The sequence below is a fragment of the Salvelinus namaycush genome, chromosome 35 (assembly GCF_016432855.1).
Source record: "Salvelinus namaycush isolate Seneca chromosome 35, SaNama_1.0, whole genome shotgun sequence".
Classification (NCBI taxonomy): domain Eukaryota; kingdom Metazoa; phylum Chordata; class Actinopteri; order Salmoniformes; family Salmonidae; genus Salvelinus; species Salvelinus namaycush.
Window position 1 is genome coordinate 7,443,556 of NC_052341.1, and position 12,274 is coordinate 7,455,829.

General features: G+C 44.3%; 1 protein-coding gene across 1 annotated transcript; it reads right to left on the bottom strand.

The window, feature by feature from the left end:
• Positions 1–1,546: 1,546 nt before the first annotated feature.
• LOC120029600 (metalloproteinase inhibitor 2-like) lies at positions 1,547–7,810 on the bottom strand. Its single transcript, XM_038974886.1, has 5 exons — positions 7,299–7,810; positions 5,214–5,314; positions 4,996–5,104; positions 4,288–4,412; positions 1,547–4,188 (listed from the first exon to the last, which is right to left on the bottom strand). Exons 1-5 carry the CDS (start codon positions 7,426–7,428, stop codon positions 3,991–3,993), a joined length of 663 nt encoding a protein of 220 aa, XP_038830814.1. The 5' UTR covers positions 7,429–7,810; the 3' UTR covers positions 1,547–3,990.
• Positions 7,811–12,274: the final 4,464 nt, after the last annotated feature.

The following is a 12,274-nucleotide window of genomic DNA, read 5'->3' on the forward strand; positions in this document are numbered from 1 at the left end:
GCCAGGATTCAAACCAGGGAGTGTAGTAATGCCTCTTGCACTGAGATGCAGTGCCTTAGACCGCTGCGCCACTCAGGAGCCCAACTCAACTCTGGACCTTGAAGCCTGTGCCCCTTCTTTTTTCCCCCATTGCTTCCCACTAATTAGGCTTTGATTTAGACCTGGGACACCAGGTGTGTGCAATTACCAGGTAGAACAGAAAACCAGCAGGCTCTGGACTTCATAGGCTGAGTTCAATACTCTAGTGTTCTGCTATTGACCAGAGCCCTATATAGCCCGCTCACGTTGTACAACTGATGTATATGCATTTGGCGGTTGTAATAAAACAGTTTTCTGAACAAAAATATCTTTGAGGTAGTATTTGAACCAGGCTAGGACCTGAGGGGTATACTACAAAGGTTCAAATAGTTAACCTGCTAACATGCCTATATATTCTGAAATACACAGGTTGGTGGCACCTTAATTGGGGGGGACGGGCTCGTGGTAATGTGGAATAAGGTTTCCATGTGTTTGATGCCATTCCATTTACCCCTTTTCAGACATTATGGGGCGGCATTGGCTAGAGAGGTTAGAGCATTGGGCCAGTAACCGACAGGTTGCTAGATCAAATCCCCGAGCAAATCCCCGAGCTGACAAGGTAAAAATCTGTTCTGCCTCTTAACAAGGGCGTTAACCCACTGTTCCTAGGCTGTCATTGTACATTTTTTCTTCACTGACTTACCTAGTTAAATAAAGGTTAATATGAGGCAGCCTCCACTGCTGAAATAACTTGTTCATTTGAAAGATAAGGCAGACCATGCCCATTTAAAGCTTAACTCAACCAAGAACACCTACATTTAGCTTTGTTTATGAACCAGAAAATCAAAGTTTACTTCAGCCTGTTTTAACAAAGTTATCTGGCTAACTCATTGAACCTACTTTGTAGAATACCCCTCTGGGCCAGTGAGACCAATGAGCAGCTCTAGCCTTTCCATTCATTGGCTAACATTTCCATATTATTTTGGAAGATAAAACATTGATCACTTTCAACATTTCCAGACTGTAGCTATTGAGTCACAATGTCAATTCCCTGAGCAGAAAATTATTTTAAAAGGTTTTAATCGGTGTTAACATTTTCATTGTGATGCATTTCCAATAAGCAGTAATCTTCAACAATGCCACATTGTTATCCCTGCAGTGGTCAACAATCAGCCCCAAAACCATTTTAAGATCTAAAATGTGGTATCCTTTATTCTCAACATCAAACATACTCCAGTCCAAATTTCACTCCCTGTACTTGAAAGTTCATTCAACAGGCAAAGTACTTCAAGTACGTGCAATATGGGAAGCGGGCTGTTTCTCTTCAGTCAGGTAACCACAGGAGGTTGGTGGCAACTTAATTAGGGAGGACAGGCTCGTGGTAATGGCATCAACTGTTTGATGCCATTCACTCCTTTCCAGACATTGAGCCATCCTCCCTTCAGCAGCCTCCACTGGGTGCAACATGTGAAACACTTCATTTAATCAAGGATTATAACTACTAGCAGCACAGACACAGAGAAAGTTATTATTTCAAAAGGTTTGGTTTTATTTGATAATACTGTTGTATATTTTTGTCAATCAACTGAAGGTCCACAAAGGATTAAACATGCATAGTCTGGATGTATTCAAACTCAACCCCTTTATCTCACTCAATCTCCCCCTCCATACCATGTGTACATCAGAAAGCATTGGATAAGGTAGAAGAAATATGGTATTACCAAGGCATTGCCTATGTTTATATCTAGCCAAGCTTATTTAGATCTATGCAAGTGCCTTCCTTGCAAGTAGGTGGCTAGGAGTGAGATTCTCACGTGCTCCCAGCGAAAGACATACACCACTTCATCATATATATTTTAAGAGACTTGATAGGGAGAAACAATCTATATGTAAAATGTAATCAAAATGGAAAACAGCCCACTCTTAAATTAAGGCTTCTGATACTTTAAATCCAAATTAATATATAGCATTATTTTGAGATGTTAGGAGTATGTGCCTATCTAAGACACTAGATCCTATTGACGTGGTTTCCTGAGAAGTTACACACTTCTCCAGGCATTGGGGATTTGATCTTGCAACCTTTCGGTTACTAGTCCAACGCTCTAACCACTAGGCTACCTGCCGCAATGTAAGATCTGAACATTTGCACAGCGCACCGGACTGCAGTTAAGACTGCCTGGAACGCGGGTGTGTCCCGTAAGGCACCCTATTTCCTTTGTAGTGTGCTACTTTTGACCTAGGCCCATATAGTGCACTATATAATGGAATAGGGAGCCATTTGTGATACACATCTTCCTGTCTGGGGTACTATATTAAGATCACTAGAGAATCAGTTATACCTCTACTGGAATTCCTCTTCAAAAAGTATAAAATTTAGTTCTGACAGAAATAATTATAAAAATACAAAAGTATATGCGTAACTCCTCCCACCAGCCTCCAATGAGGCATAGGTACCATACAGCAGTGGAGGCTGGTGAGAGCAGCTATAGGAGAAAAGGCTCATTGACTCCATTCCAGTCATTACAAACATATGGAAACCACATTTAACTCAGTTCCATTCATTCCAGTCCAGCCATTACAATGAGCCTATAGCGTCTACCACCAGCCTCCACTGCTGTATAGCTATCGAGAGAGAAGGGGTAGTGGGTGGAGACAGAGGGGGGTGTTGAGTCTAGAAGGACCGTCGAGGGGAGGGCGGCATAGGGGTGAGGGTTATGGAGTGTGGGGAAGGGGAGGGGTAAAATGTGATACCATCAACTGGGCTGGTGAGACACGCATTCTAGAAGGTTGTTTTAAATGTTATTCACAGATCTATCTGGGATGCTTAGAGTTCAGACAAAACGAACACAAACACTTATAAAAACTAAACTACTTTCTTTCCAAATGTCGATTAGAATAATCTGGGAAGTCCCGCCTCACCATCAATCTGATTGTGATAACATGGGCATGAGAAGCAACATCAAATAGCATTTAACTAAAGAAAAAACACAAAAAGGCAACTTGTATTAGGACTTGAATCAAACAGAATGAGGAAACATTGTCTAGCCATCATTGAATAGATATGGGGTTGTTCTAACCTGGGTAGTTAGAGAGAGGTAGGAGTTCAGGGGCAGAGTTGCACTTGATTTAGATCCCCCCCCAGGCCCGACAGTTAAGCAAAGTTCTCCCTTTTGCAACCATTCCATACAGTAGGTCAAAAGGTGAGTTCTCTGCCCAGAAGGTGCACAAAAGGAGTTAAATCAAGTGCACCTTTCTCTTTAAGTGTTCTGTCCAAAATGGCATCCTATTCCCTATAAAGTGCACTACTTGGGCACTGGTATAAAAAAAAAAGTTGTGCACTATAGGGAATAGGGTGCCATTTGAGACACCCATAGTTTAAAGAATCAGTCCTCCTGACGCCAGCCTCAGGGGGATGTGAAAATCACTCGACCAGTCTCATAACCCTAAATCGCTACAAACACCCTGAGACAGTCTAGCTCCTTCCCCTAGCCTCTAACCCTTCTGTTTGTTGACCTGAAGGAACCAAGTATGTGTAAGCAATTTGACAAAATGAACATTCAGGGAGCTATGTGGATCGATTTCCCAGGAGGATGCAGAGGGGAGGACAGCTCATGTCTGGAAGGGAGTCAATGAAATGGTATCATTTATTCCGTTCCAGCCATTACAACGAGCCAGTCCTCCCCAATTATGGTGCCACCAACCTCCTGTGAATGCCATCACCATACTATGAATACATCAGGTCCCTTTAGATCTGCAGACAGAAGGGAGAAGTAGCAAGGTGTTTTTGAACCAGTAAACAATTTCACGCAAATCAATCAGCTTTGCCTCGTTATATTTTATTTGTATCATATTCATCTTGCCCTTTCACACAGAACTTATTTTCTCCTAATATTTCACTCAATTGTTTAGATTTATTTTTCTTAAATCAGGCTTTGCAGTGGGCAGCTGGAAGGGGGTGGTGGCAGGAAGTGACTAGGGGTCCTCGATGTCCATGAACTCTTTCTTGGGCGGAGCATTACCGCGGTACCAGGAACAGGAGCCGTCGGCCCTCTTAACGCAGGCATAGTGGTTGGCTTGGCGACCGTGCACCTGCTTCTCCATCATCAGGTCTGTCCACAGACACTCCTCTGGAGCAGAGATGGCACAGGGCAGGGAGGGGCAGCGCACAATCTACACAGAGAGACACACACCAGGTTAAGACAAGTCACAGGAGATGTTTCCCTACCAATCTACCTCCAAATCCCCACCCTGCTCCCACCACCTCCCTACCTTGCAGTCACAGCCCATCTGATAGCGCTGAGTCAGACTCGTCTTCTGAGTGGGGCTCATGGACTCCCAGGGAGTGATGTAGTCACACAGGGTCACATGCATCTTCCCACCTGCCTCCACCTTGCCTGCAGAAGAAAAGATAAGGCAGGGAAGAGATCCTCTTTAAAAAAACAGCAACAGAAATGTGGTTCTGAAACACTAAATCAGACATGGTTTTCTTTCCTCCCCCTTCCTTAGATGGGGACAGACAGCGGTTAGAAAAAGGGAGAGGGTGTGAGGAGTAGAATGAGGAGAGGGGTGAGTCATTGAAAGGCTAGTCTTACAGAAAATGGTTTTCACCATGCCGAGGTCCATTGGGAATCCTAAAGGAGGAAACACTAGCCTCAGCAGTCCCTGGCCTGGTGTTCCCTGTAATTAGGCTGTGTGAGAGAACGAGTAGGGAAACCAAAGCACGCATGATCTAATGCCCCTCTGTGTCTCGCTTTACATCTAGCCCATGTCTGCTCTAGTTGTGCTCACTCGGCACCTTCTGGCACAGCCTGATCCCAGATCTGTTTGTGCCGTCTTGCCAACTCCTTATAACACTAATAACTGTAAGACTAGGCAAGGCAGCACAAACAGCTCTGGGATCAGGCTACTTTTAGCACACAGCGGAGGGAGATTAACTATGCCATCAGTGTGTGGTAAGGTCCAACAGACTATCCTCACCTGAGATCAGGTACTCCTTCTTGCCACTGGTATCGAAGGTAACGCCACACACAGCGGAGACCGGAGCAGTGAAGATCTCCTCAATGTCCTGGTCAGGACCCTTATACATCTACAACTCAACAGGTCAGGGTTAGATGAACACAGGTCTCATATCTTACACAACCACAGGTGACGTGTTAGAAGTCAGAGGGGGTTAGAGGTCGTGGATGTAGTCTCACCTTGAGCTGTTTGACATCATACTGTATCCTGGTGATGGGGTTACCATAGATATCATTCCCAGCATCTACCTCCTTCTCCCCCACCACCTTTGCTCGGATCACTGCAGGGAAACAGGATCAGAGGACATAACACACACGAGTCCCAAAAACAAAGCTTCTGTTTGAATTCCTTCTCCCACCACATCTGGTTAACCACCTGCAGATGGTGCCCAGGCAGCCTGAACAGCCTTTACTGCAGCCTGGCATTCCTACAGCACAGTAATAAACCAACAACCCACAATACAGGGAGTCAAAACAGCCTTTGTTGTTTTGACTGTTTCAGGATGTGAACAAGCTGCCAGTAACATTCCAGATGTTCATGCCCCAAATCACATCACGATTTGTTAGCACATATGGATAGGGAGAGATGTTTCAGGCAGTGAGACCACAAGGCTGTGATTTAGGCACATTATCGAGAGACAGACAAAATGTAGTGACACTGAAGGATAGAGGACAGACCTAGTATGATAAAGTATAAGCTGTAGTTCCTGTGTGTTAAAAGCCTCACAAACGACGTCATGCTTTAGCTATGGGAAGGGAATGGAAAATATGAGCAATACGCAAGAACGTAAAAATCACAGGAGAAAAAAAAAAAAAAAAAAAAACTGCACAGGGGTGACTGCCATTGCCCTGTCCCCTCAGGTTCCCTTTCTGGCGTGACAGAAGCAAACATGGGAGGGGTTCACTGCAGAGTAAACATCCGACTCCCTCATCTCTCCCCTGGTCCAGGTCACATGCTTATCTGCACATGTAACCACTTCCCAAGTTCATAGAGGGAGCTCACTGAGGGTGATGCAAACACACCGAGCGCCAGCAGTATACCTGGCTGGCTCGGTCTCCTGCATTCTGTGGAGTTTTTCCTCTTGTTTCCTGACCTCATTCAGACCCAGAAGCTAATGAGCACTAAGGACTCTGGGAATAGAACAGTGTAGACAGCACGCTCAGCTCAGGGAAACAGTGATTTGGGACTGCTGCCTGTTTAATGGCTTTTTCAGAATCATGTTTTCACTAGTCAGAATGACCAGGAAGCAGATGACTTCTGAGGAGTGAACACTGTTGACAAAGTCAGGGGATCCCACCCTGTAAGTCAAGTCTGTGTGTGTGTGTCCCTATTCTCATGGATACCGTGTATATTTGAGAGAGGTCCTTAACTTTTATAGCTTTTTCCTTTTGAGTACCCAGAACTGACAGCCAGATGTCATACGCTGCCAGATGGACGCAGTCGTATGTGACTGAGAGAAGGCTATACATCAGTGGTGTGTACTGTACGTCTGTGCAGTCTTGTGTGTTGCACCTGAGTCTTTGAAGTGATGTGTGTGCTGCTATCCTGCTACATTAGGTCAGTGCAGGAAAACCCCAGAAACATTTCTGTCATTCCTCACAGCTACACCCCTCAGAGGAAGGAGAGGAGAGGGAAACTGGTATGACAGACTTGTTCAGAGGGATTCGAGCATAATTTATACAACCCTGCTTATTCCATCCTAGTTTCCCCTGCTCTCTCCCCCTCTTTATGCCTTCATTTTCTATTTGCTGTGCCACGTCCACAAGCCAGACTGCACTCCTAGCCCCACAGCAGATACCAAAGCACTAAACTCATAGGGGACTGTGTGTGTGTCCTCTGTTTTACTGTAAATGGCTGCAGCAGTCAGGTGGAGACAAGCCTTCAGATCTCAGGCAAAGTTACTACTCATGCGAGCCAACCACCTCAGTTACACATTTCCTGTTGTATCATGCAACAGGAAACAGCCAGTGTAACGGAATAAGTAAAGAACACTGTTTGCGTCCCAAATAACACCATATCACCTACATGAACAAATTACAGTATGAACGAACAAACTACAATGTGAACGTACAAACTGACACGTCCATCATACGTATAGGCCTAAGCGACTGCATAAGTGACCAACTAACTTATCCCACCGCTGCCACCAGTGTAGCGACAGAGCTGGAAAACACACTACTACCTGCCATGAAGGACCAGACCTCTTGACAGAGGCTGTAGCAGAGAAACAACAAGGTGCACGTGAGGGCGTAGCCGTTGCTCACCTACGTCCGCGTTGCAGAACGCCTGTTGTGGGTGCACGGGGGCACAGCTGCACCCTTCAACGAGCTCCTCCGCCTGCCACAGAAGCAGCACCGTCAGAGTGCAGAGTACGCCGTTAATTGATAGCTGCATTTTCTCCAGCGGTGTCTCCGTTGTTTACCGTCCTTTGAAATGCGGGGGAAAAAATGCCCGTATAGAGAGTGAAATTCGCCGAGTGGGCTGTAGGTGTGTCTGTAGGCTATGTGTCAACAGCTACAAAGACCGTTAACCAAGACCAAATAACAGAAGAAAACAGCAGGTCCTGAGCCCCTAGTAGTCCCTCGCAGGGAAAAAACAAGTGTGTGACCTTCACTTTGAGTCGTTGCGCGTTTCTATCTTTTGGGTGTGTTTTAATTTCTCCGTGATTAGGCTGCTTTTAAGGCTGCTGCAGGATGGACTCCTCCCCTCTCGGTGACGATTCGTCCAGCGGTAAGCGCTCGAGCCCTGGGATGAACGTTTTCCTATTCTCTTTGCCTGCCTGCCTGCCTGCCTGCCTGCCTGCCTGCCTGCCTGCCTGCCTGCCTGCCTGCCTGCCTGCCTGCCTGCCTGCCTGCCTGCCTGCCTGCCTGCCTGCCTGCCTGCCTGCCTGCCTGCCTAAACTCCTTACTCCGGCCGAACGCCACGCCACGCCTACGGACGTAGTTTTTTTCTCCACATTGAGGGGGTTCGATTAATCTCGCCCGGGCGCCCGGTAGGCGTGTTTTGCACCGACAGAAAGTTGATTGCATTCGATAGATAGATAGATAGATAGATGTATTTGATCATTTAAAACACAATAATATCACACATGCTGATAATGCATTTCAAATCATCAAGGATGAAACAAAATAAATTGTAATTGTGGTCCTCTTAAATAAATGACGAAAATGTTTTACAAACATAACATAGTAGGCCTAGGCTAGACAGTAGACCTAACCTACTAGGCATAATTGGGTTACAGATACAGTATAATAATAAATAATACAAATTTACTTGTATAGTGCTTAAAAAAATCAATAAAACGTTTATATATATATATATATATATATATATATATATATATATATATATATATAAACACTTTATCTGCCTTCCCAATGAAAACTAGTTAGAAAACTCAAACATTTAATTTGTGGAAAAGAGATGTATGTTTCTGGACAATGCAACATGCTGCCTTGTTGAGAAAATGACAGAATGGCGCAAATATCTTCTCAATCTGAGTACCTTCTCAAGGAGTTCTAGAATGGAAATCCATTCTAGACTGTCTGATTGGTCCAAGGAACCGATGGATTAGGCCAGAGGCAGAATACAGGTGGTAAAGCAGTGTTTGAAAATTCATCATTGGCTTTGATACTCTGATTGGTTAAAGATGATCCAATCACTGATGACTTTGTTTTGTACTGGAGGCGAAAGAAACGCACACCTGTTTAGGCGAGGTGCTGGCTAGCAGAGTAGAACACTTGAAAAATAAATGAGAGTCGCACACTCTAGGGGCTCAGATGCAATCATTTAATAACCTAATAACGAAGTTCTAATAGACAAGCTGTCTCCATCAGACTATAATGACAAACACTGCAGGTCACTATTTATATAGTGTCAAAGGACACACACAGGTGTCTGTAATTATGGCCGGGTGTGGCTTGATATCATTGGTTTATTTACAGATATAAATAGAACTTATAAAAAACATAAATAGATAGCATACGATCATAGGTACAATTTGGCTACATAGGCCTACAAACATTTACAATGAATAGCAAAATCACAATAATCACAAGAATGGCTTCAGATCAAAGTCTACGTTGAGACTGATGGGAGCAAGGGTCTTTAAATTAAAGATTCAGGCAGCCTCTGGTTTTAACAATAAATTGTCGAGGTCACCCCCTCTCCTAGGGAGGGTGACGTGTTCCATGCCGATATAACGTAGGGACGAAATCGAGTGGTTTGCTTCCAAAAAGTGGGCCGCAACTGGGTACGTTGAGTTTTTGCAGCTAATGGTGCAACGATGCTCAGAGATTTGTACTTTTAATGCTTTGTTTTGTACAACACACCTCATTTTGACCTCGACACAAACGCCTTCAATAATGGCAGTCTCAGACTGAAGTATGTAACGAACAATAAAGCAGCGGAATAGTTCAGTTTGAGTCGTCAGGCAACTATTCTCTTCTCCTCTCCTCTGTTTTGAATCACATTCTCTTCTCTGTCCAGTAGAGCTGCTGACCTTATTTACATGTTGAGAGAGAGAAGGAGAACGAGAGAATGAGGACTTGATAGAGAGAGGAGGGAGAGAGAGAGAGACCTTGCCCTCTGAAAGGTCAGAATAGTAGGGGTTTTGTTTTGACCCCACTGTGCGAGGTCAAGAGGTCAGGATGATTTATATCAGGCTTTTTATGCTGTGACTGCTGGTCACCAGAGTTGGGATTTTACGACTGACAGTTGACCTTTAAAAAATATGTTGAAGTACATCTATGACAACAGTTGCATGTATGGGGGCAACCTCTGAAAGTGACACACAAGATATAGACAGTATGACAGATAGTTCAGAAGTACAAACGTGTGTCACTGTCACCATGGAAACCCCAAAAGTGGTCAGTCAACCCAATCCGGACAAATAACCTTATAACCTTACAGAATTTGTCCATCCCTTTTGCAAACACTCACACAAACATTTCCGTGCTTGTGTTTATAAGTGTTCTATAACAATGCACTACCAACTGAATGTCTCTGTTGGTGCAGTCGAGGTTGTACATTTCAGGGGTAAATATGTATGACATTGGATTTGTGCATATAATACTGATATGGGATTTTCAATTGATTATGTATTTCTTTGTTTACTTTTGTTTCCATAAAAGCCCATTTGGACGGTTGTTGAAAATTAGCGCAAGCTAGAAACAATATAGTGCAATGCATCAGACGATTGTTTGTTCAATGTTTCAATGTGTTTGTACTTGTCCCTATCTGAAAATATGTGCAGGGTGTGTGTGTTTGTGAGAGAGAGAGACAGGGAGAGACAGGGAGAGAGAGAGAGGGACGGACGGACAACTGTAGTTTAATGGATGTGGTGACCAACACAACTGGGAAACCATGTAGAGAATGTGCAGCGTGTGCCCAGATCTGGTGGTTTAGTCATCTCTATGCTCTCCTCTATCTTGCTATGAAATTACCCCAAAACAAGTCATCTCTGTGCTCTCCTCTATCTCGCTTTGAAATGACCCCAGAACAAGACGGCTGCTCTGTAGTCAATCATCATAGTCCATCAGTAAAGATCAGCACTATCATCGTCAACACAGGCAGTTAACCATCATGATGATAATGTAGATGTGTGTGATAAAGTATACCAACCGGTGTGGAGGCAAAAGCAGACATTGTAATGTATTGTGTCAGGCTAGGCTTATCATCGTATGAGGCTGTGACTTTGCACACTTCCTCTGTCACTTCTGCTTTCTGGCAGGTTGTTACGGGGTGAGGATGTTACACAGAAGTTGTTCCCAGAAGAACAACGTGTAGCAATGGCCAGGGCTGAGAATTGTGAAAGTGACAGCTAAGTTGGTACACACTCATACATGTATGCATTTGCTCACGTTGTCACGTCCGTTGTAATGAGGAGACCAAGGCGCAGCGTGATATGCATACATTCTTCTTTTAATGAAGAAAGAAACGTGACACTATATAAAGTGAGTGCTGACAGGCAACTACACATAGACAAGAACCCACCAAACCAAAAGGGAAAATGGCAACCTAAATAGGATCCCCAATCAGAGACAACGATAAACAGCTGCCTCTGATTGGGAACCAATTCAGGTCACCATAGACCTACAATTACATAGACTTACAAAAAACCCTAGATCTACAAAAACCATAGACAAGACAAAACAAGCATACCCACCCTCGTCACACCCTGACCTGAACAAAATAATACAGAAAACATAGATAACTAAGGTCAGGGTGTGACACACGTACACAGCTTCTCACACACACACACAGGTAATCACACACAGACACAAACTGTATGATGGTCATTCCATGAAACCGGTACGATTTGAATCCCTCTGACCTATATTTTAAATATTGGGCCACCAAAATCGAATTTAAAAAATAAATGTCTCCTGTAATGAAGTTTAAGAAAATCTTTAATATCAGAAAATATCTTGTTTTCAACTGACACCAAGCGTGGCCTTCATTGAATTTGTACTTAGGATATAATAAAATGTGAAAATAATCCATACATTTTGCCATTGATGTAAACATCTATTTGTGCTCTTTTGCTGAGAATGTATTTTTCCAAATAAATCCATGATTATTGATTCAAATCACAATATTTAGTTGCATATCCTCAACCCTGCTACGCCAACCAATCTCCCCCCATAAAAGTACTGAACTTATCCTTATGTGCAATCATCAACTGGAAGTGACATCATACAAGCCTTCTGAACTGTCACACCCTGATCTGTTTCACCTGTCCTGTGCTTGTCTCCACCCCCCTCCAGATGTTGCACATTTTCCCTATTATCCCCTGTGCGTTTATACCTGTGTTTTATGTTTTTCTGTTGCCAGTGTAACCAATGTGAAATGGCTAGCTAGTTAGCGGTGGTGCGCGCTAATAGCGTTTCAATCGGTGACGTCACTCGCTCTGAGACCTTGAAGTAGTTGTTCCCCTTGCTCTGCAAGGGCCGCGGCTTTTGTGGAGCGATGGGTAACCATGCTTCGAGGGTGACTGTTGTCTGTGTGCAGAGGGTCCCTGGGTTCAAGCCCAGGTAGGGGCGAGGAGAGGGACGGAAGCTATACTGTTACACCAGTTCGTCTTGTCTCGTCAAGCCTATAGCATGGTTTTTCCTGTACTCCTATTCGCTCTAGTTCTTCGGGTTTTGACCATTCTGCCTGCCCTGGCGTTCTGTACCTTTCTGACTCTGCCCTGGATTACTGACCTCTGCCTGCCTTGACCTGCCGTTTGCCGGCCCCC

What these genes read in the sequence shown, in the direction of transcription:
- LOC120029600 (XM_038974886.1), bottom strand. Translation starts at nt 7,428, where the DNA reads ATGCAGCTATCAATTAACGGCGTACTCTGCACTCTGACGGTGCTGCTT. An exon ending in ATGATGTCAAACAGCTCAAG is followed by an intron (nt 5,105 to 5,213) that starts GTGAGACTACAT and finishes GTTGAGTTGTAG; the next exon opens with ATGTATAAGGGTCCTGACCA. An exon ending in GAAGGAGTACCTGATCTCAG is followed by an intron (nt 4,413 to 4,995) that starts GTGAGGATAGTC and finishes TTTCTTCTGCAG; the next exon opens with GCAAGGTGGAGGCAGGTGGG.